General features: G+C 54.9%; 9 protein-coding genes across 9 annotated transcripts; 5 read left to right on the forward strand and 4 right to left on the reverse strand.

Moving 5' to 3' along the window:
• Window positions 1-663: 663 nt before the first annotated feature.
• On the reverse strand, window positions 664-1,894 carry C8Q71DRAFT_498358 (uncharacterized protein). Its single transcript, XM_047918948.1, has 5 exons — window positions 1,692-1,894; window positions 1,359-1,618; window positions 1,162-1,305; window positions 882-1,106; window positions 664-816 (listed from the first exon to the last, which is right to left on the reverse strand). The coding sequence occupies exons 1-5, from the start codon at window positions 1,743-1,745 to the stop codon at window positions 804-806; spliced, it is 696 nt and encodes a 231-aa protein (XP_047780890.1). The 5' UTR covers window positions 1,746-1,894; the 3' UTR covers window positions 664-803.
• Window positions 1,895-1,965: 71 nt separating this feature from the next.
• C8Q71DRAFT_855778 (uncharacterized protein) lies at window positions 1,966-3,063 on the forward strand (the record flags this gene model as incomplete). The annotated part of the gene is made up of 3 exons (XM_047927221.1): window positions 1,966-2,506; window positions 2,561-2,617; window positions 2,666-3,063. The coding sequence occupies 3 exons, from the start codon at window positions 1,966-1,968 to the stop codon at window positions 3,061-3,063; spliced, it is 996 nt and encodes a 331-aa protein (XP_047780891.1).
• A 1,965-nt stretch (window positions 3,064-5,028) lies between these two features.
• C8Q71DRAFT_498309 (uncharacterized protein) lies at window positions 5,029-6,259 on the reverse strand. Its single transcript, XM_047918947.1, has 2 exons — window positions 5,784-6,259; window positions 5,029-5,731 (listed from the first exon to the last, which is right to left on the reverse strand). The coding sequence occupies exons 1-2, from the start codon at window positions 6,013-6,015 to the stop codon at window positions 5,256-5,258; spliced, it is 708 nt and encodes a 235-aa protein (XP_047780892.1). The 5' UTR covers window positions 6,016-6,259; the 3' UTR covers window positions 5,029-5,255.
• Window positions 6,260-6,727: 468 nt separating this feature from the next.
• On the reverse strand, window positions 6,728-7,461 carry C8Q71DRAFT_498386 (uncharacterized protein). Its single transcript, XM_047918949.1, has 2 exons — window positions 7,160-7,461; window positions 6,728-7,095 (listed from the first exon to the last, which is right to left on the reverse strand). Exons 1-2 carry the CDS (start codon window positions 7,289-7,291, stop codon window positions 6,820-6,822), a joined length of 408 nt encoding a protein of 135 aa, XP_047780893.1. The 5' UTR covers window positions 7,292-7,461; the 3' UTR covers window positions 6,728-6,819.
• A 399-nt stretch (window positions 7,462-7,860) lies between these two features.
• C8Q71DRAFT_855780 (Metallo-dependent phosphatase-like protein) lies at window positions 7,861-9,173 on the forward strand (the record flags this gene model as incomplete). Its single annotated transcript, XM_047927222.1, has 8 exons — window positions 7,861-8,027; window positions 8,076-8,146; window positions 8,198-8,322; window positions 8,373-8,502; window positions 8,558-8,614; window positions 8,664-8,745; window positions 8,802-9,093; window positions 9,153-9,173. The coding sequence occupies 8 exons, from the start codon at window positions 7,861-7,863 to the stop codon at window positions 9,171-9,173; spliced, it is 945 nt and encodes a 314-aa protein (XP_047780894.1).
• Window positions 9,174-10,072: 899 nt separating this feature from the next.
• Window positions 10,073-11,987, reverse strand: C8Q71DRAFT_498498 (CRAL/TRIO domain-containing protein). Its single transcript, XM_047918950.1, has 7 exons — window positions 11,728-11,987; window positions 11,656-11,678; window positions 11,272-11,604; window positions 11,147-11,216; window positions 11,013-11,064; window positions 10,866-10,957; window positions 10,073-10,815 (listed from the first exon to the last, which is right to left on the reverse strand). Exons 1-7 carry the CDS (start codon window positions 11,909-11,911, stop codon window positions 10,331-10,333), a joined length of 1,239 nt encoding a protein of 412 aa, XP_047780895.1. The 5' UTR covers window positions 11,912-11,987; the 3' UTR covers window positions 10,073-10,330.
• An 83-nt stretch (window positions 11,988-12,070) lies between these two features.
• C8Q71DRAFT_748084 (SET domain-containing protein) lies at window positions 12,071-14,409 on the forward strand. The gene is made up of 9 exons (XM_047923125.1): window positions 12,071-12,275; window positions 12,329-12,515; window positions 12,574-12,654; window positions 12,718-12,779; window positions 12,831-13,178; window positions 13,227-13,298; window positions 13,349-13,560; window positions 13,632-13,830; window positions 13,883-14,409. The coding sequence occupies exons 1-9, from the start codon at window positions 12,153-12,155 to the stop codon at window positions 14,111-14,113; spliced, it is 1,515 nt and encodes a 504-aa protein (XP_047780896.1). The 5' UTR covers window positions 12,071-12,152; the 3' UTR covers window positions 14,114-14,409.
• C8Q71DRAFT_498679 (uncharacterized protein) lies at window positions 14,221-15,198 on the forward strand. Its single transcript, XM_047918951.1, has one exon. The coding sequence runs from the start codon at window positions 14,356-14,358 to the stop codon at window positions 14,914-14,916; it is 561 nt and encodes a 186-aa protein (XP_047780897.1). The 5' UTR covers window positions 14,221-14,355; the 3' UTR covers window positions 14,917-15,198.
• C8Q71DRAFT_748088 (peptidase S28) lies at window positions 14,883-17,673 on the forward strand. The gene is made up of 11 exons (XM_047923126.1): window positions 14,883-15,465; window positions 15,519-15,563; window positions 15,621-15,915; window positions 15,972-16,028; window positions 16,083-16,264; window positions 16,314-16,499; window positions 16,558-16,579; window positions 16,640-16,726; window positions 16,779-16,866; window positions 16,923-17,049; window positions 17,113-17,673. Exons 1-11 carry the CDS (start codon window positions 15,195-15,197, stop codon window positions 17,322-17,324), a joined length of 1,572 nt encoding a protein of 523 aa, XP_047780898.1. The 5' UTR covers window positions 14,883-15,194; the 3' UTR covers window positions 17,325-17,673.
• Window positions 17,674-19,865: the final 2,192 nt, after the last annotated feature.

The raw sequence follows: 19,865 nt of genomic DNA on the forward strand, positions 1-19,865 counted from the left end.
TCTACGTTCGTATGTACGAGCACATCGCCACAGGTGAGACTACGATGCTACGTAAAGTAGAAATCGAGCTTTCCAGATGGACGAGTCCGGATCGATTCGCTTAGATCAAAATGGAAAGATCGATTGCCCAAGTCCGAATCAGGAACCCGCCAAGTGCTAACACACCGGTGGCGTCCCTCGCCGCATGAACCGCAGATGGACCCGGCTCCAATGTGGCCGTGTCTACCCGGCCGTGCACGAGGTCAACGGACCATAGCAAACCACCTGTGAAAAATGTCAAACATCGAACTGCAAAAGGCAGTGAACAGCCATATATAAAAGTGCGGATCAGGGGGGACATGACTGGGACGCAAGAATACACCTTGTTACCGAGAAGGAGCGTCGTGCAACACAGTGGCCGCCTCGACTCGCCTATCTTTGCCGCTAGAAGACACGTTGCTGGCATCTGTATCGAAGCAGATTCGTGAACGACCTGTAGGAAGATAGCGTTTACTGAGTGTGACCCACGAGCCACGAGATACTATTGAATCTGAGGCTGGTCATTGACTCACCACATGATCGGTGCAAAAACAGTCAAGAAGCGTATTGTATTTGAATTGCAGCTTCCAATGCTTATCTCTGCAACTCGAAGGAGTTGGCCAGTTGCAGTGTCGACTTTGACAAAGTGGTCAGGGAGGGAAAGTGAGAGCATCTCGCCGTCAGTTGACGCAACGCAACATCTCATGACGATGCAGAAAAGTAGCGTAAAATCGCCGCCACCAAGAACATGGCTGCAAGCCCGTTACGCATTCCCGCCGGCGCGCTTAAAAGTGCGATCTGGAGGCACCACGGGGACGCGCGTTATCAACGGCACGATGTATAAAACAGTATTTATGACTCACTGAGTCGGCCGTTGAACGAGTGACCTCTTGAGTAGAAGAGCGCCTCGATGCAGAGAGGGCTGGCTCGTGAACGTCACGAGTGAGCACATTCGCCGGATACCAAGGGAAAGGGAACGGGACAACGCGGAAAGACGATCGTGCAGACACGGGGAAGCTATGAGATCGCTATCTCCGTGGTCCCGGTGCCGTCCCGATTGCAGGGCGCATTGGGCTCCCAGCAAGGATCTGCATGTGAGCATGAACGTGCTGTGTGGCCTCGTATCGGAGTGCGACAACTCACCGAGGTTCAAAGTGTCTGGACGTATGCAGGTCCAGGGCCGCGCAGCCCTTGCACACAGCCCACCAGAACCATGTCCATGTGGAAAGCTTCGATGAGAGTGACTCATCGTCCTTCAGGTCCAGTGAAAGCGTTAAGAGCTGCTCGCTGAATCATCATAGGTCAGGGAAGCCGTGCGACCTCAGTGCAATCACCAATACATCACGTCTCCCTGTCCGCCGTGGTAAAGGCCGCTCAAGGCCCCTCGGCGGATATTCTTTCCATCTCGTATGCTACCACCGGCGTCTTCTCGCGTGGACCTGGGCCTCAGTAGCTGGGATCCGAAGCTTGAGCGTGGAGCATCCGGATGCTGCGAGGCCAAAGTCACAGGCAGCATAGATGATCGCCTATACAAATCTCGTGGCAGGCTTCGCTTCTGAGGCTTCCACGTCGAGAATGAGCAGACATGGGAGTAAATATGCTGTCGAGGAACGCCGAACACCGGGCGGTAGTCAGCCTGGTCTGTCCAAAACCGTGCACGAGATTCTGCGGACTGTCGGAGACCAGTAGACAGTAGTCGCCCACAGGGCGGACGTGTTTTCAGACATCGCGAGTCAGGAGTAGTGTCACGATCGGAGGTTGGACTCGGAGGCACCGAGGGTCGCGTCCGTGGCTCACTAAGTCGCTGACTCAGCCACGCAGGTGTTCAATATAATGTCCAAGAAAGGCAGGTGCGGGGTACGCCGCCGCCGCCACACTACTCTCCTTGTAACTACCACTTACCTCTCTCGCGATCGCGACGAACAGTAGCAAACTCTCAGAAACATCATGGCCTCGACGCCCCAGGTTACTGTACCGTTCTTCAGGAAAAAGGGCCGGCCGACAACCACTCGCAAACGGTCTGCCTCACCTCCAGCGACCGCGCTGACTGTTCCTGTGCCCTCGTCTTCCAAATCAGAGGTTGTGCTGCCCTCGCGGAAAACAACGGCGAACCTCCTCAGTGCAGGAACGAAGCGGACTGCATCCCAGCGGCAACAAGACGAGTACGGCGATGAAGAGCCCGAGAAGGAGGGGCCGGACGTGAAGTGGACTTCCGCGGGGTCGCATATGAACGCTGCGCTGGAGATCCTCCAGGGCGACGAAGCGGCGGAGATCCTCGCGAAGCGACAGCGGAAGGATAAGGGCGACGAGGAGGAGGACATGCCCGACGACGGGATGTACAGGGGACAGAAGGCATATGCGAACCACATCAAGAAGAACCAGGACGTTCCGAAGGCGATGCGCGTAGGCCCGCAGAGGGCGTCGGGGAGCACGATCCGCACTGTGACGATCATCGACTATCAGCCGGACGTGTGTAAGGATTATAAAGGTGCGTTAAGCCTATCTTGCGCGTGAATCTAGTGTCTGACAGTTAGTTGCGCAGAGACGGGCTACTGCGGCTATGGTGATACGTGCAAGTTTTTGCATGACCGTGGGACCTGTGAGTATCCCTCCGTATGCCCATGGACCTGTTCTGAATGTGTCGCAGATCTCGCCGGCTGGCAACTCGACAAGCTCGCTGCTGACCCGAAACGACAAGTCGAGGACGTCTCAGATAGCGACTCCGACGACGAAGACATTCCCTTTGCATGTCTCATCTGTCGAAAGGCGTACACTGACCCGGTCGTGACGCGCTGCGGGCACTATTTCTGTTCGGCCTGCGCCATCAAGCGCTTTGCGAAGACACCCAAATGCGCGGCGTGCGGTGCACCCACGGCCGGCATCTTTAATCGCGCCGACAAGGTCATCGAGAAAATGAGAAAGAAGCGCGGGGACGACGAGGCCGACGAGGCTGGCGACGCCAATCAGGCCGAAGGTGTCGAAATTGAAGGGCTACAGCAGCAGGGAAGCGACCAGGATAGTGGAGATGAGGAGGACGACAAATGAGGGCCTCCAGTTGCTAGGATCGATGTGGACACTGTTCGCATGTACAGGCCGTTGCTGAGTACGTCTGGTCTATGCATAGGCTCTTCAATGGAATGTTTTACGAAGTGTGGGGACACGCAGGCTTTAGCCAGTGCGCATCAGGACGCCCGAGATCAACGGCGTCGTAGATCCCAAAACCATACAAGGGAGATGCCGGCGGCCAGGTTAGGACTTTCTCACGCGACAATATGGCAGCGGGAGGCGAGCAGGACGCAAGGACTCGACTGTCGTCGTCAGTCATGGGGCCTCGCATCCACTGGGCCACTTTGCCCAGAGCGTCTTGCCGTTTCGGGGCACGTCAAGTCGGACGTACGCGCTGTGAGAAGGGATCCCGTAATCTGGTCGCCCCTCGCACCGACGTATGTCCCGCGGGGCCCCGAGGACAGAAGCTCATAGGACGCCCTGTTAGGTTGCGTCAGTAGAGGCAAGGGCTATTTGCGTCGCCCTGGACGTGACGTACAATGTGCGCGGGAATCTGCCCTGTCGTCGAGCCCGGCACCCAGTGCGATCCATGTGCGTTGTAGATTCGGAGCGCTCGGGCAGAGGAACATCGTTTGTTTGTGGTACCGTTTAGCGTCTCTGATACGTGTTCCACCATTAGGTCCCCAGCGTATCATGCGGCTCACCTCAACAATCCTGCGAACATGGTATCGTTAATCGTCCTCCGCTGTTCTCACCAGGGATTACTCAACACACGGCTGCAATGCGACATCAGGCGACTGCATATGATGCAGCTCCGCAATGCCAGTACTACAATGGCAAATCTACGTCCGCATTATAGCAACCTCCACACGATGGTTTACAGGAGTGTATTGACACTTGGCAAATTGCGTCGCATCTAGATGACCGGCAATACCACCGTGCATGTGGTCCGTATGTTCACCTCGCCTCCTCGGACTATCTATACCCATTCAATCTTGACGTGCAGTCTGACTGGTTGCGGGTTGATGGGAAAGCGTACGAGAAAGGTTACATGTCGCGATTTGCACGGACGTGCCGCGGCAACTTCACCATGGCACCCCTGGACGGGTACGGTACAGAGCTACTGTATACAGCTCTATGTGCCCGTCGAATGGGTATGGGGTTCTTTGTACTTGCATAGTCAGTGCATGACGAAGTCTCCCACTCGGTGAGCTTACCCCATGTTTACTAGTACTCGGGTTCGCCGTCCTGCAGCATATCTCCTTTGTATCCCCTCGGGACATACCGGTGATCAGGTGCAACAGGCCCGAGGTCCTCGCTCTCGTGTTATGTATCAGCGGAGCGAGGACGAAGAAACCTGCTAGGGGCAGAAGCCTGTCAGGGGAGTTCTTCGCCTCGTCCGCGGGCTTCAGCGGTGCACGACGTCTATCATAGCGGATGTTCGCGATAGACTCTGATGAGCTCGAAGGCATATGTGGTGTGTGCATTGCAGTATCGAGCGAGTGTTGCCAGGACTTGTCAAACAGCGTGACCTTCCTGACCCCGACAGTTGCCTCTCGCAGTCTGTGATCTGTTCCCTGTGCCGTGCTTCTTGGGATGAGTCGCACGAGGCCCATTTTACCGCTCTTCAGCACATGGTGTCTATATCAATCGGCGATTCCATCGGGCTACGTACTTTCTACGTCCATCTCAGATGACCGGTTTCAGGCTCGACAGAACCACGGCGACGGACGTCGCACAGCTGACGTCGTACCCGCAGCGTACGCTCAGCGGGGGTGCCTGTCATGGTCAGCCATTCTGCGGGGTTAGGCCCCTCTGTGAAACGGTCAAACGGCGAACTGCTCACCCCCAGCCACGGTTGACAGCGACGAGCAACAGATCCGAAAAGCCCCCCATCCTGATGACACGGCCCGTCCTACAGCTCTTGCCATCCGGGTGTAACACCGAGTATAGTTGGGGAACGACCGGCGCGTACTTTCACGCGGTGCTGCTCACTCCAATCAGTGATTGAATCGGGATGCCTTGCGTAGCCCAGGAGATCTATTCGGCAGCGGAGAGTACAGTTGGTGCAGTCGCGGTGATACAGACAGCGGTCGAGTGAGTGTCCAAGATACAATAGGCAACGGAGCAGCAATACATGTCGTCTTTATGCTAAGATAGGATACAGTGTACATATACGAGTCGAGCAGACCTGGTCGAGCAACTAAGTTGCCGGACGTGCGGCGCGCCGATCAAGAGACAGGCATCTTGTCGCACCCATTGTCGAGGTGCCGCTTCAGCGAATCCGCGCGGCTGAACTCCTTCCGACAGTATTGGCAACTATGGGAGGTCTGGAGGTGTTGGCTCTCGTGGTGCCGCTTGCGGTCGTGTGGCCGCGAGAACGTGCGGTCGCACTTATCGCACGCGTACCGCTCGACGCCCGGGGAGGGGGAGGACTTCGGTGGGGCGAGCGCGGAGCCGCGCGAAGGCAGCGTCTGGTAGGATTGCATGGTTTGCGCGGGAGTGGGGATGTACCTTGTCTCCGTGGGGACTGCCTGGTGCGCTGAGCCGTGGTGATACCCTGCCTGCGCTCCCGCTGCCGCGTACGGATGAGCGTACTGCGCCCCTGCTGACGGATGCATATTTGCATATGCGCCGTGTGCCTGGAGTTGCGGCTGCATGCCTGCCTGGTGCCCAGTCGTGAACGGCAATTCTCGTAGGGCTTGTCCTGATCGCCTGTTAGAGTGATGAGTACAAAGAGTTCGAGGGAGCGGACGTACCACCGTATCCACTACGAGGATCACCTGCTTGAGCCATTGCCATTTGGCTGCCGGTTGCCTGCGGGTACACCGCGTATGGGGTAGACGGATGGGGGTACGCGACAGGTTGCGGAGCTGCTGGGTAGCCTCCGTGAGAGGGCTGATATGGCGGGGCAGTCGTAGACGACAAGGAGTGCCGGTAGTTGGCCTGCTGGCCTCCGGGCTGTGTTGATTGGTAGTTATAGGGATCCATGTTAGACAGATGAGGAAAAGGTGATCTATCTCGCTGTCGACCCGCCTTCAGTCCCTTTATATAGCGACGCGCTCAGGAAAAATGACAGTCTGTAATATCCATTGTGTCCATCACCGGTTTGCAGCGAAGTCACCTACCCGCGCGGCCTTCCCATGTTCGGTTCAGAGCATACATGCACGTACCGGTGGTGCCATGCATCGAGATGTCGTAGGATCAATCGAAGCGTTGAACGCCGGGTTTCAAAGCCACCAGCTAGCATCCTTCGACGGTAGTTGACCTGCTGTATTCCCCGTGCAAATCGGCCTATGATGTATAGCTATACTCGGTTCGCGGATCTGTCCGCCTTGAGCGGGATCAAGATACCGTGTCAAAACACCTCCAATGAAACGGCTGGAGCACGAGAAGGAAACCTTAGCTGCGGGAAGCGGTGCCCAGACTCCAATGACCATCATTCAAACACTACCATCGGGGGCGTCCAAGGCTCAAGTTCAAGTATCCCATGTGGGCTTTCCGCGACGCTCCGCGTATGCCGGTTCGAAGATGCAGCGATACCGAAAGAAACGGGCTCGCGACTTGCCCCGCGGCAGAACTTCTGTCTTGTACCGATGCAATCTCTCTAAATGGAGGCGAATAATGCAGTCGTGAGATGGAGGGATCAGATCGTGCGGTATTATCGCTGTTACGTAACCGGGTGGTGACTTGCTCGCCGACTCAGGAGTCTTGTTCCATGCCATGTGAGGATTGACGGACCCAAGGCATCCTAACTTCCTCCCGCAGAGCGGGACCGCGCCCGGCCCCAATTGCCTATGCTCGCGAGCTTCGACGAGCTAGCCTAAGCAGACGAGCGCCATCGTTTTCACACACCCGACAGGTACGCGTTGGCGTTCCGGTGAATTTCAGCCCATGGATGACCGCGGAGGAAGTTAAGGGGACGAGTGATGATGGAACCTGAGTGAGCACCCCCAAGTCTCCAGCCGCTTGACCTGCGACTCGAGTGTCCCCCGATCGGTGGAAGACTTCTTGCGCAGGTAACGGATGCAATGCCACCCCAAATTGTTTTCGTATTGCGAGGCTACCTGTCTATATTTCGTGTCAGCGCCAGGGTTTAGTCAACCTGAGGCATTCGATCATCATGAGGGCGTACCGGCACCATATTTGGAAAGATGCCTGGTGACGGATGGGCCAAGAAAGTGCTGCTGGGCTGCCGCGCTCGATCTCCTCTGCAGAAGCTAAGACAGAAGTCGAAGAAGACGCTGCGGGGAAGCCACGCTAGCATAAGAGGGTCCCAGAATGACTTGTTACACTCTGGCCCCGGCCGGCGTCTAAGGCGTACAGTCAGAGCGTCTCGGACTCGAGCAAGATATCCTTGCGAGATTGTTTGGGTGGTCTGCTAGTGCACGGAGACGTTTGCAATTGCGAACCGCTCACCTGGATATGTGGGCGTCGTTCAAGTGCCATGCCGTGCTACAAAATTGCTTTTCCTTGGTCATATGGCACCGAAACATGTCCAACGGCCACCATAAATTTTTAAGGTCCTCCGTCATCAACGGTTGTCGTAACAAATGCCTCCGGCTGAACGCTGTGAGCAAGTAATTGAGGTCGAAAGCTATCAAAGGCATGATGAGGATCAGAAGTCAGAATGCAATCCACAGAGACGGAGGAACTGAAGATCCACCCAGTGAGCCGCCATTAGGCTGGCAAGAACACGGGCCGCCCGAGAACGCCAGCGGAGTGGAGGAGGAGGTGTCTGAGAAAGGAAATACAGCGCAAGCAGGCACAAACACCTTCTCGCGAGCCGCTGGGCCGGGGCGCTTACCAGTCGAGAACACACAGTCATCCAGATTCATGGCGCCTTTCGATCTCGACGCTTGTATTGAGCAACTACTACGGAAACAACTTCTGCACGAGGCACTGCTGCGAGAAATATGCGAAAAGACAAAGGAGGTGCTTATGAGGGAGTCCAACGTCGTGCACGTTAGTGCGCCTGTCACAGTGGTCGGGGACATCCATGGGTGAGTCAACGCGTCCTGCCAGTAAGCCAGGTCTAACTCACACTCAAGCCAGTTCTATGACCTCATTGAGATCTTTCGGATAGGCGGCTTTGCACCGCACACGAACTACCTCTTTCTCGGTACGTTCTCGCTAGTTATAACGCGCGGATTCGACTTAATGCTCCCACGAGGCGACTATGTCGATCGAGGACTCTTCAGCGTCGAGACGATATCCCTCCTCACGTGTCTCAAGCTACGATATCCCGACCGCGTCCAACTGATTCGAGGCAATCACGAGTCCCGGGCTGTTACGCAAGTCAGTGAAGTTGCAGTCGTGTGATTCCTGCATTCATGAGCTCTCGCTAGACTTACGGCTTCTACACCGAATGCGTGCGCAAGTATGGGTCGTCCCACGTATGGACGTACTTCACGGACATGTTTGACTTCCTGACGCTCTCGGTGGTCATTGATGATCGAATATTTTGCGTTCATGGCGGTCAGTACCGTGTTAGTAAGGTTTGCTCATCGATTTTGAGTTTGCGACTGCGCAGGTCTGTCACCGTCCATACATTCCATCGACCAAATAAAGGTCGTGGACAGATTCCGAGGTCAGTGCTTTCGGGTCAGTCATCCTACTTGCGCCTCATCATGGCCCAGAGATTCCCCATGAAGGCCCAATGGCAGACCTAGTTTGGTCGGACCCGGACCCGGAAAAGGAGGATTTTGCAATATCCCCTCGGTACGTTCTGATGCACTCTAGCGAATCAGCATGACTTATTCTCCATGTCGCAACAGCGGTGCCGGGTATACATTTGGCTCGGGCGTCGTTTACAAATTCTTGGAGACCAACAACATGTCACACATTTTGCGCGCGCATCAGCTCTGCATGGAAGGGTACTCATCGTTGTTCGATAAACACCTGTCTACGGTATGGTCCGCGCCAAACTACTGCTATCGATGCGGCAATTCGGCGAGTATATTGGAAGTGGGACCAGGAGAATCAATGTACTTCAATGTCTTCCTGGCAGCGCCGGAGAATGAGCGGGACGGGCCCAGCCAACAAGCGGCCCAAAATGCAGGTGGCAAGGTACGTCGCTCCTTCCTCTGAGATGACTTGATGGTCCTGACGGTGTCCCGCTGTTCCAGCTGCCTGAGTACTTCCTGTAAATCATGCTAGGATTCATACCCGGTCTTCGTGCAACAGTATTGTATCAACACGCCCGTCTATACATAGAGCCATCAGCGGTGTTTGTATCGAATGCGCACGTTATAATAACATATGTCTAAGTGTTTTACTGATCAGAGGTCAGCCGCTTTGCAGCGATCAGCAATCTTCGTCATTTGCTAGTGAAACAGCCTTACGTATGTCCTGCGGCGTCTTGTTTCTACCCCTGCGAGCTGACAGAAGTGCCTCCCAACCCCGCGCAGGCCCAGGCGATGTAAATGGATCGACGGAGATCGAATGTCGGATGACACGCCACCGCCGCCCCCTCATCGGAATGGAATCTTAAACGCCTAGAAGCGAGATGGACAGTGCCCCCAAGCTTCGCTTCGCTGCGCCCACGCAGACAGGAGCTTGTACGGACATTCGCGTGGTACCTGCCCGCCTTAACTGGCACGGACTCCTCGGAGAGATTTTGGCAGGGCTGCCGGCATCGGGCTGCAGCGCGTCACATCCGTGGACCGTGCATCAACGCATCGTCGAAACGGTGGTAGCAGCCGGCTCTCTGCTGTGGCGTGCTAGTTTTACGTCGACTTCAAGCGTGCATAGGCCGCAAATCGCGACCCACAGTAGATCATGGGTATAGTCGGCCACCGCTGGCCGATCAGAGTCTCCTACTCGGGGTCTTTTCCCAATTTCGTCGGAGTACGCGGCCTTGGGTGCTTGTTCAAATGATACTACCTAGAAGGGATCTTTCTTCACCCCATCAGGGTATATGAACGGAGTGGTAGAGGTTCTGACATGAGTGGGATCCTAGTCGGGTGGCAGACGCCGATGGAGAAGGCACAGATCGCGCGGGACATGACATGCCTTCCCAGCATCGAGGGTGGGTCTAGCACTCTGGTCGGACACTAGCGAATAGATCGCGATACACAGATGAAACTGGTTGTACAAATTGAAATAGTTACGAACGAACTGTAGGGCGACCGAAGCAATATATTGAGCGGATTGGTTCCATAGCTAGACAATTAATGAATGCGGATCATGAAGTCCTTCTACCTCGATGAATGTGAGAAGACCAGATGCAAGAGCCTACACAGCCTGAAGCCGAGGCCTCGGCATAGTCCGTGTCGGCGAGCATGAGCGACGGCCGGTCGAACACCTAATGGCCTGGGCTACTCTCAATTAACCTACGAAGCTTCGTCTGCAAAGTCGCGGTGTTCCCGCGCACCCCAAAAAGAAGTCGTGTTCTACGTGACATGCGGAGGATCGCGATGAATGCCACGGCGGCCAGGGCAGCTAAAAGGTGTCTGTGCCAGCGCGCCCAGAAGAGCGAAGCCAACGTGCGCAGAAGGTCCCTCTTGCGCCGGCGGCCGTGTCGTAGAGTCGGAATGGGGCCCGGAGTATCATGTAGAACTGGATATCCGTAATAAGGGCTATGTTGCGGAGTTGGGCGCGATGGGCAGTCCTCCGCCGCAGGGCCACTGGGGCCTGTGGTCTGCAAATCAAATGGGGTGCATACGCATTTGCGTGAGCAGCCAGCGTCGGCGTCAGCATAGCCTTCGGGTCGAGCTGCATCTGAATCCTTGAGCAGAGTCCCCACGAGATCCTCTAGCTGTGCGGACGGAGGCAAGAGGCCACCGAAGTCTCCACGCAGAAGATGAGCTTCCAGTCAGCAGAAAATCGTAGGTGCTCACCGGACGGGACACATTCTGGTGTCAAATAGTCTAGGAGTTCCTCATGGCTGGGGAAGAACACGCGTGAGAGTGCTCTCTGGGGCAGGAGCCGTCTGATAAACATAGTCAGAAATAGGGTGACACGATGCCGGCGATGAAGACACATGCTTGGCGAAATTCCATGCACCGGAAAAGGACCATGTGTAATTTAGCACAAAGACTGTGTGATGCGATCCATCAGTCGGAGGAGTTATCATATGGCGGAGACGCTGCAGGTACGGGTGGCAGGGAGGGACACTTACCCGCCGCGAGCATACCAGGAAACGAGGGCAAAACTTGTTGCATGAATGTTGATATGACTTCCATCCAACCCTATGACATGTCAGCATACTAGACTCCTGGTATGCTGACGGATTTGTGAACGCACAGGACTGACAAATGTCGTTCCTTCCATGTCGAGTAAGGCGATATACTGGAGGACAGGAGGTTCCTTGACATCGCGCTTGGAGTTGAGCTGCTGAAAGCGGACGCGCAAGCCTTCCATACATGTGCGAAGGATGAACGGAAGCTGAGGTGACGAGAATTGCAGCTCTTTTGGCTTCACGATGATGACAGGTCGGCCGAAGGGATCGACCGAGGTGAGTGGGAGACAGCGTAAGAATGGCGTCGGTTCTATTCGTGGCCGAGAATATGGGTGAAGGCGGTCAAACATTATCTGCCGCATGTTTTCGAGAGCAAACGAGGCGACGAATTTATGACGCTGTGAAGATGTCAGCTGACGCAGAGCGACATTCGCAAGGCAGGTTGTTACCTTCAGAACGCGAAATATAGAGGCTTGTCCCTGTACGTTAGCAAACATACCACCATCATGTCTTGGACTCACGAATGTCTGCGGCCCATTCTTCAAGGTTCCGTTGACCGCGCTCATCAATGCCGAGCTCAGAGACCATGTCAGGTATGACATGGTCGTACAGAAGCTCTTGCAGATTGAGCACTGTGTCAAGCTCGTCGCGGTAAAGCTTCTCGAGGATCTCCTTCTCGCTACGCAAGCTCTGGAACGTAACCATATCCCCGAGTCTGGCCTATCCGATTTGTTGGTTTCGAAGACGGGCAGGCGGACCTGGTGGCGGTGGAAGCGAGAACATGTGAATTCCGACGCGCTGGGCGCTTGTACGCGTCTGCCGTCACGAGACACGCGTCAAGGCGCGCCGCAGAGTGATCTTCTCCTGAAACTCTCAGACTGGAGCATTAAACTTGCTAGTGCCATCGGGATTGAGCCGCTGGCTGCTGCCCTTGATACACGAAAACATGTCCTCCGATGACCTGATTCAGTGGTTCAAGTCCATAGGTGGAAGCGTGGACACATCGTCAATGGGCTTTGAAGAATTTCCAGGTTGCGGCCGCGGCGCCATTGCTCTGAAGGACATACCTGTACGTCAAACATACCACCTTTCAAGTGATCTTGCTGACGCGGAATGGTGTAGCAAGGCCACATCCTCTTTACGATACCACGCGACCTGACTCTGTCCATGCGTACATCCTCTCTTCCTTCTCGGTTCGGTAGGGAGGCATGGAAGAAATTCAGATTGGACGAGGGCTGGACAGGCCTCATTCTCTGTATGATGTGGGAGGAAGCACAGGGCAACACCTCGAAGTGGTCTACCTATCTTTGTGAGCTGGGAATCACACTGTCAGTCGCGTGTCGGCTTTGCTGACTTCTTCATGGCAGCTTCCCTTCCATCGGCATTTGACACGCCGATGTTCTGGTCTGATGAGGATTTGAAGGAGCTATCAGGGACTTCTGTGGTAGGTTCGTCCTGAGCAACGTCTGTCATCTCTAGCGCGCTCACAACCTGGGTTCCTGGCGCCCCAGACAAAATCGGCAAGGAGGAAGCTGAAGCAGATTACAGAGAGAAGGTCGCTCCCGCGATAAAGGTAAGTCTATATCATACCGCAGTACTGTCATTGTTGAGAACATATCCCTAGAGCCGACCCGACCTATTTCCCGAAGGTGCCTACCAGCATCATTGTTCGCTAGAGCGCTACCATATTATGGGTAGTCGCATCCTGTCGCGTAGCTTTTGCGTCGAACCGTGGTCCGGTGAAGAGGAGCACGACGGTGCAGCTGCAGATGGCGGTGCCGACGCCGATGCCATGGACGTAGACAGCGCAGATCAAAACGTCACCGATCTAGTCGACGATGTCGAGGCGCAAGCGGACGACACATTGGATGTTGGCTCGGACGACGAGGCCGACGAGGATTCTGAGGATTCTACCAACGTCGCAATGGTGCCGATGGCGGACATGCTCAATGCACGGTATGGGTCAGAGAATGTAAGCCATTTGGATCATGTGACAGCATCTGCGCTGAACCCCGTTCAGGCGAAGTTGTACTACGAACCCATAGACCTACGTATGATTACCACGAAATTCATCAAAACTGGGGAGCAGATTGTAAGCGTCAGGCTGTCTTCGCCTTCCAGCAACTCAACGCGATGTGTCAGTGGAATACCTATGGGGATCCACCGAACTCCGAACTACTTCGCAGGTATGGACATGTCGACCTCGTTCCCATGCCGGAATCCTTCGGTGGTCTTGGCAATCCTGCAGACATCGTCGAGATCCCGGGCGACTTGGCAGTTGCGGCCGCAACCGATGACAAGTCCGCTTCTCTGGCTGAACGTGTCAATTGGTGGCTCGAAAACGCCGACGATGAGTTGAGTGTTTACTGTAACCTCCACCTTCTGTGCTACCAACATATCAATATTAATCTTATGCACCGTGCAGCACGTTCGTCATCGCATCAGGCTCCGGGCTTCCGGAAGATCTTTTGTCCTTTGTGCGTCTCCTCCTAATGACCTCTGACGAGTGGGAGAAGGCGAACAGGAAGGGCAAGCTTCCGAAAGCAAAAGTCGACCTCAATGTACTTGACATCATTGAGAAGACTCTGACAAAACGCATGCAGAAGTATCCGAGCACGCTTGAGGTATATTCCAACAAGCCTTGACGACTTGGGAATGCTCGCTCACATGTACTAGGAGGACGAAAAGCTCCTTGATCCTGCGAATGGTCACAGCCTTTCGCTACACAAGAAACACGCGATTATTGTTCGCGTTGGCGAGCAGAGAATCCTGCGAGGTGCAATCGAACAGACACGAGCGACAAAGGAGGCCATGAAGCTTGCGTCATCCAGTGGGAAAGGCAACAAAAGAACACGCGAAGCAACCGGATCGGATTCGCATGGCCGGGCCAAGAAGAGTAAACGCTGATCACGGCTCGATCGTATACATGTTTTTGTGAGGGGGAGATGCAGCATTTGATGATGCGACCTGGGTGTTTGTGTGTAAGTGCAGAATGCATCTCGATGGATATAGTAATAACCCCCGTCCGAGCAGCGAGTACTCCTTGGACTAGCGGTCACGGCGCCGTTCTTCGAGTCTTCGTAGCTTGAGTACCCGAGACCGGGGAAACACGGACCTGCGCAGGTATTAGGCTGATCTTGGGGTGATCCATGTGTACGGTGTTCCAGCCGCCCAGGCTCCAAATCGGATGCGATGAGGCTGGACAGTCGTTTGACAGGGAAGAGTTGGAAAGCGTGTGGCGCGTCGTCAGACTCGTCTATCGCATCGCGCTGCACATGATACAGCTGCAGTGCAAACGTGGTTTGCACTGGTTTACAGCGGCGCAGCCACAGACGCGTAGGCGCCCGCTCACTTGGCAGCTGGACCGATCCATGTACGGCCGGAGACCTTGTTTCCGAGTGGACCATCAGCTTCACCGATCGCGAGTCACCTCGAGCTTGCGAGGTCCTTGCACTAAGGGCAGCGGCGTTCGCGCCACTCCATCAGTGCGGTATACACCGCGGGCAAACCAGGTTTTGCGGACTCCGAAGATTGCTATTAACATCGGTCCCCCATGGGAACCTATTCGGACTCCGAATGTTGTCAGAACATGCTCCGAACATGATGCGTTTCAGCATGTTCGGAGGCCGAAAACGCGTGTTTTCGGCGAACATGCTACGAACATGAATAATGTGGGGGCATTTTCGGAGTCAGTCAAGCTCTCCGAATAGGTTCCCATAAGGGACCGATGTTGTGAGCAATCTTCGGAGGCCGAAAAACCTGGTTTGCCCGCGGTGATACGCGGGGTTCAGAGTGTTTCAGGCGCGTATGCCAGGCGTATGCAGTGTGGTAACGACGGCGATCGTTACGAAGATCGCCGCCTAGTGTGGTTTGTTCCCGCCCTCTTCGGTCACATCTGGCCACATCTGGGGTTATAAGAAGGCCTACACCATGCGCTGACCCCTCGGAATCGCCTCCTTCGACGGCCAGTCCCTGTTCGTCGCCAGTCATGTTCTTTCCTTCAAGTTTCGGCACCGGCGTCGCCACTGTCCTTACGTTGCTCGTCGTAGGAACAAGTGCCGTGGCTCCACTGAACAGGGCATGGCCACTCGTTAGCAAGGTTGATCACCCACTGGATGCCCCGCTCGTGGATCGCAACGGTACCGAACTTCCGCCTCTAAATACGACGTACTACTTTGACCAGCTAATCGACCACACGAACCCGAGCCTTGGGACGTTCAAGCAGAGGTACTGGCATACCTGGGACTATTATGAAAGCGGTAGGTGCCATATACAGTGTGCGGCTGCCTTCGCAAGTTGACGATGTCGTTAGGGGGCCCCATCATACTACTTACGCCCGGAGAGGGTAATGCTGACGGTCTGCTCAACCACATTGGTCATACTCCCGCATTGTCGTTGACCGAACATATCACAGGGTACACTGGTTACCTGACAAATAGGACCGTCAACGGAATGGTCGCTCAAGAGCTCAATGGAGCGACCATCGTTATCGAACACCGCTATTATGGCCTTTCGAATCCATACAACAACCTCTCCGTCGAGAGCTTGAAGTACCATACCATCGAACAGGCGGTCAACGACTTGGAGTACTTCGCCTACAACGTGAAGCTACCCATGCCCGGTGGAGATCAAGTCACGCCTGACGACGCACCGTGGATCCTGATTGGTGGTAGCTACGCGGGGGCATTGACCGCCTTCACGAAAGTGAAGTAAGGCGTTTCCCTTTGCCATTGTACATGTTTCTAAGAACGTGTCTACGGGGTAGCAAACCGGATGCATTCTACGCCGCCTGGGCCTCCTCAGCCGTCGTGGAGAGCATTGTGTACGTCCTGGAGCTTTATCCTATGCCGAGCTTCTGATGCCGTCCCTATACTAGCGATTTCTGGGATTACTTTGATGTCATCCGCCAACACATGCCGCAGAACTGTTCCGCCGATGTCCAAGCTGTCATTGCGCATATCGATTCCGTGTTTGACTCGACCAACTACACGGCCATTGACGAGATTAAGACAATGTTCAACATGAACCTCACAAACCTTGATGACTTCGCCAGTGCCTGTAGGTTCCACACGTCCCTACTCAACTCAATTGCTGACTCAGTCACTAGTGCAGAATCCAATGTGGGACTGGCAGAGCCTCGATGTGTCTCCCAATCTCACGGACCCACGATTCTACGAGTTCTGCGACGCGCTAGAGGTCAAAGACAATGAGACCGCACCTGAAAGCGGCTGGGGACTCGATCATGCCCTGAATACCTGGGCAGACTACTGGACTACGACATATTTGCCTGAGTGTAAGTGTCTTCGATTCAATGATTTTACATGGGAAAAGCTGAAGCATGCAATTCTTAGTGTGTGGTGACGAAGACATCGAGTGAGTGAACGACGTGCTATCCCCAATAGGTTGCTAACAGCCACTAATTGAATGGGATAGGAGTTGCGCGGGAACATACAACCCGAACTCGAGCTTGTACACGACCATCGCAGTCGACAATGCCGCGCGTTCTTGGAATTGGATTGTGTAGGTGCGTCTGTGTGGTCGGTGTGGCATCATTTGACTATGAAGTTTACAGGTGTAACGAGATGGGCTTCTGGCAGGATGGCGCACCCGCGGATGTGCCCACCGTCGTGTCTCGTCTCATTGGACCGGGATATTGGGAAGTGAGTGTATCTGCTTCTGCGGCCACGAGTGAACTCAATAATTAACTACATCGTAGCGCCAATGTATGCTGATGTTCCCGGAGGCGTTCAGCGCGCCGCCAACGCCGAGTGCGAATGAGACCAACCAGGCGTATGGCGGGTGGTTCATGCAGGCCGATCGCCTCTTCTTCGCTAACGGAGAGAGTGCGTCATTAACTCCGCATCACAATTCTACGGAGCGTTAATTCGAACTACTCTGACCTATAGATGATCCATGGCGTGGTGCAACCGTCTCCGCGGATGGTACGAATTTCCAGAGCACTGACATGCAGCCCATCGCAGTGGGCGACGGTTTCCATTGCTCGGATTTGATCATAGCGAACGGAGAAGCAGACTCGACGGTTGCCGCCGTGCAGCAGCAAGGTTTAGCCGCGATGAAGAGCTGGCTGGAAGGTTGGCAAGCACCGAGTCGTCGGTAATCGCGCGCTCGTACCTGCATGCCAGGCAGCATCGATCCCTGTGACGGTTTCTTGCTATTGATTCACGGAGATCTAGTGCTATGACATGTTATTTTATAATATATAACCTCGTCTTGCATCATAGGACTGTTTCTATGTACTAGGATGCGATGAGTGGCTTGGTGGATACTACAGTCACGGTTTGTAGTGACACGTGAGGAGACACACCAGCCTCATTATTTCCCAATGAGCTTAAGATGTCGTTTGCGAGAGCGAGAGCGGGGAATGATTAGCGGTGTGGGGCACAGCCCGCAGGGCTGCCCGACTCGAAGAGTTTGCCTGGACCTGAGGGGCAACGGCTGAGCCGCGAGGGCGGGCGGGTATACCGCAGCCCTGCGTTCCGTTGCCCCTGCGGGGCCGCAGGGTGGACACGTCGAGCCAAAGAAATGAACATTGAGTTTGTTGCGGCGTGTGCTGCGGGAAGAGGGTGTGTCGCTGCTCACATAATCCGGCTCTTTGCAGCCGTTGTGATTGATGACCCGGAGCCAAGGTTGTACCATAGTCTCATTCTTGTAAGCTACAAGTGTTGTAGTCTAGTGGAAGAAAACGAGAGCTATTCGAAAGCGCGCAGCGGCGGCGGGGCCTTCGAGAGCGGTCGTCCGAGTGGGCGCGCAGAGGAGAGCGATGCGCGCCTAAATCTCCTCCTGCGTGCGTAGACTCACTTCTACGCGACGCTCGTGCCTCGCTTCGCTTAGAGTAACAGTCGTGACTGCAGTACCAGTGAAGCCCCGACGATCGTGAGCAAGGCAGCGCACATAGCCAGTGCGGGCCGCCGTGACACACGGTTCAGTGGCAAGTGCCAAGCGCTCACTGGCAGCGACATGTCACGTGACTAGGTATAGGGGCCCCGGGCGACAAGTCCGATGTCACACAGGCCAGTGCCACCAAGCCCCCCCACATACTACATACATAGTACATTAGTCCATCACCACTCGAACAAACTGAACTACGCTCTCTCGAAACCGCGGAACTTGATCTCAGAAATTCTGATAGCATGGTGGATACAATTCGATTTACAGCGACGGGCTGCTGCCGTGCGTCGACAGATCGCATGAGCCTCCGAGTCGGAGCACTGCACAATCTGAAGGCCTGAAGTGCTAGCTTAGTAGCTCGAGCCATCGGGCCATGGGATTCATTAACTGGGTTAGGAGAGGCTCGCGGTATTTTGATGGGATGGCTGCTGGTGCGTGAGGTCGATATCTTTGTCAATGGTTATTCAACCTCCATCTATGTCCCAGTCCGCGGTGTTGGACCTTCCGCCCAGGCCTGCCCCCCTCGCTCACTGCCGAAACCTGCCGACCATCTTTATATCTACTGCAACACTGAGCTATTCACGTAGACGGTCGGGCGACGCGTATCTTCCGACTACTACTGTGCATCGATGCAGACTACCGAGTGGTGGATATTCGACGAACACCTTTCAGAGGTTTCGCGTGTGCTTACCATTCCAAGCCACTCTCTCTATTCATAGCCGTATGGCTCGCGCGGGCCTAGTGTACCATGCGCCTTCGGCCCGCACAAGCCCATGGGGGAAGGGCAGCGAGAGCGCCGTACGATGGTCCTTCGCGAATGGGGCAGGTATGTAAGCATTTGCTCGACGCGCTATGAGCTGGGATGATTCCATCCGGCGACATTTCTTATTGCGAACCCGCGACACTAGGACGAAGGCTCGCGAAATATTACCTGTCAACGGTGTAGCTGATCATCGCGACGGTGCACATTGAACATGGCAAGCTGCACTAACTCCTCAGCGCTGAATGTCAGAGCTGACATTGTTGACTTTCGCCTCTCGGGAACTCGAATGTAATGAGTGGGAGACATCGAGATGGAGCTGCCAGCCCGAGAAGGTCCAGGGCCAGCGTTTCGAGGCGCCTCATTCTCCAGGTCTACCCGATACTCCCGCCGGACGCGCTGTGCTAGTAGTGCGCTGACGATTCGAGTCGCTCTGGGGTAAAGCGTGCCATTTGACGCTTCGAAGGTCAAATTGGACCCTCATGTAGGACCCTCGCGTCTGATGCGCCCACGGATAGAAGACTATCGTGTCTGAGCGTGTCGCCGTCATCTAGGCAGGCGCACTCAAGACAGTATTCAATACTGACTGCCGCCTTGGTTAGTCCTGTATCACGGCGCCCGCCTTCAAGTTCAATCCATGGGGACACGGAGGTAAGCACGGCAGTATCATAACAAGTCGAATATAGCTGAACGCGATATGTTCCTCGACAGAACGCACTAGTGGTATGCACTCCCGACGCAGCGATTTGTATACTCGTACGAGTTGCTCATTTCGATGTGCATGACGCCAGGACTTTTACGATCCCTGACAGTCATCCGTCATTAACTTCAAGTCAAGGCTGGCCGGAAGGTAGTTTCCCGATCTCAGACTTACGTTACAGCACCCAGGCAATAGTACGATGTCGCAAGCCGCACTTTGGTTGGCTAGTGAACAAATCGCTCGATATGGAATCAAACCACTACTACCGAGGTGAAGGTACTTAGTGCAAA

Source organism: Rhodofomes roseus, assembly GCF_022264815.1.
Source record: "Rhodofomes roseus strain CIRM-BRFM 1785 chromosome Unknown C8Q71scaffold_6, whole genome shotgun sequence".
Lineage (NCBI taxonomy): Eukaryota > Fungi > Basidiomycota > Agaricomycetes > Polyporales > Fomitopsidaceae > Rhodofomes > Rhodofomes roseus.

Coding starts and splice junctions, on each gene's coding strand:
- C8Q71DRAFT_498358 (XM_047918948.1), bottom strand. CDS start 1,745: ATGTCTGAAAACACGTCCGCCCTGTGGGCGACTACTGTCTACTGGTCT. Junction 1,619..1,691: donor CTGTCTACTGGTCTCCGACA/GTCCGCAGAATC, acceptor GTTCCTCGACAG/CATATTTACTCCCATGTCTG. Junction 1,107..1,161: donor TCCAGACACTTTGAACCTCG/GTGAGTTGTCGC, acceptor GCTCACATGCAG/ATCCTTGCTGGGAGCCCAAT.
- C8Q71DRAFT_498309 (XM_047918947.1), bottom strand. CDS start 6,015: ATGGATCCCTATAACTACCAATCAACACAGCCCGGAGGCCAGCAGGCC. Junction 5,732..5,783: donor TCCTCGTAGTGGATACGGTG/GTACGTCCGCTC, acceptor ACAGGCGATCAG/GACAAGCCCTACGAGAATTG.
- C8Q71DRAFT_498386 (XM_047918949.1), bottom strand. CDS start 7,291: ATGCTAGCGTGGCTTCCCCGCAGCGTCTTCTTCGACTTCTGTCTTAGC. Junction 7,096..7,159: donor TCTTTCCAAATATGGTGCCG/GTACGCCCTCAT, acceptor CACGAAATATAG/ACAGGTAGCCTCGCAATACG.
- C8Q71DRAFT_498498 (XM_047918950.1), bottom strand. CDS start 11,911: ATGGTTACGTTCCAGAGCTTGCGTAGCGAGAAGGAGATCCTCGAGAAG. Junction 11,679..11,727: donor AGAATGGGCCGCAGACATTC/GTGAGTCCAAGA, acceptor TACAGGGACAAG/CCTCTATATTTCGCGTTCTG. Junction 11,605..11,655: donor CTATATTTCGCGTTCTGAAG/GTAACAACCTGC, acceptor ACATCTTCACAG/CGTCATAAATTCGTCGCCTC.
- C8Q71DRAFT_748084 (XM_047923125.1), top strand. CDS start 12,153: ATGTCCTCCGATGACCTGATTCAGTGGTTCAAGTCCATAGGTGGAAGC. Junction 12,276..12,328: donor TTGCTCTGAAGGACATACCT/GTACGTCAAACA, acceptor GGAATGGTGTAG/CAAGGCCACATCCTCTTTAC. Junction 13,831..13,882: donor AGTATCCGAGCACGCTTGAG/GTATATTCCAAC, acceptor CACATGTACTAG/GAGGACGAAAAGCTCCTTGA.
- C8Q71DRAFT_498679 (XM_047918951.1), top strand. CDS start 14,356: ATGTGTACGGTGTTCCAGCCGCCCAGGCTCCAAATCGGATGCGATGAG.
- C8Q71DRAFT_748088 (XM_047923126.1), top strand. CDS start 15,195: ATGTTCTTTCCTTCAAGTTTCGGCACCGGCGTCGCCACTGTCCTTACG. Junction 16,265..16,313: donor TGATGACTTCGCCAGTGCCT/GTAGGTTCCACA, acceptor CTCAGTCACTAG/TGCAGAATCCAATGTGGGAC. Junction 16,580..16,639: donor TGTGGTGACGAAGACATCGA/GTGAGTGAACGA, acceptor TGAATGGGATAG/GAGTTGCGCGGGAACATACA.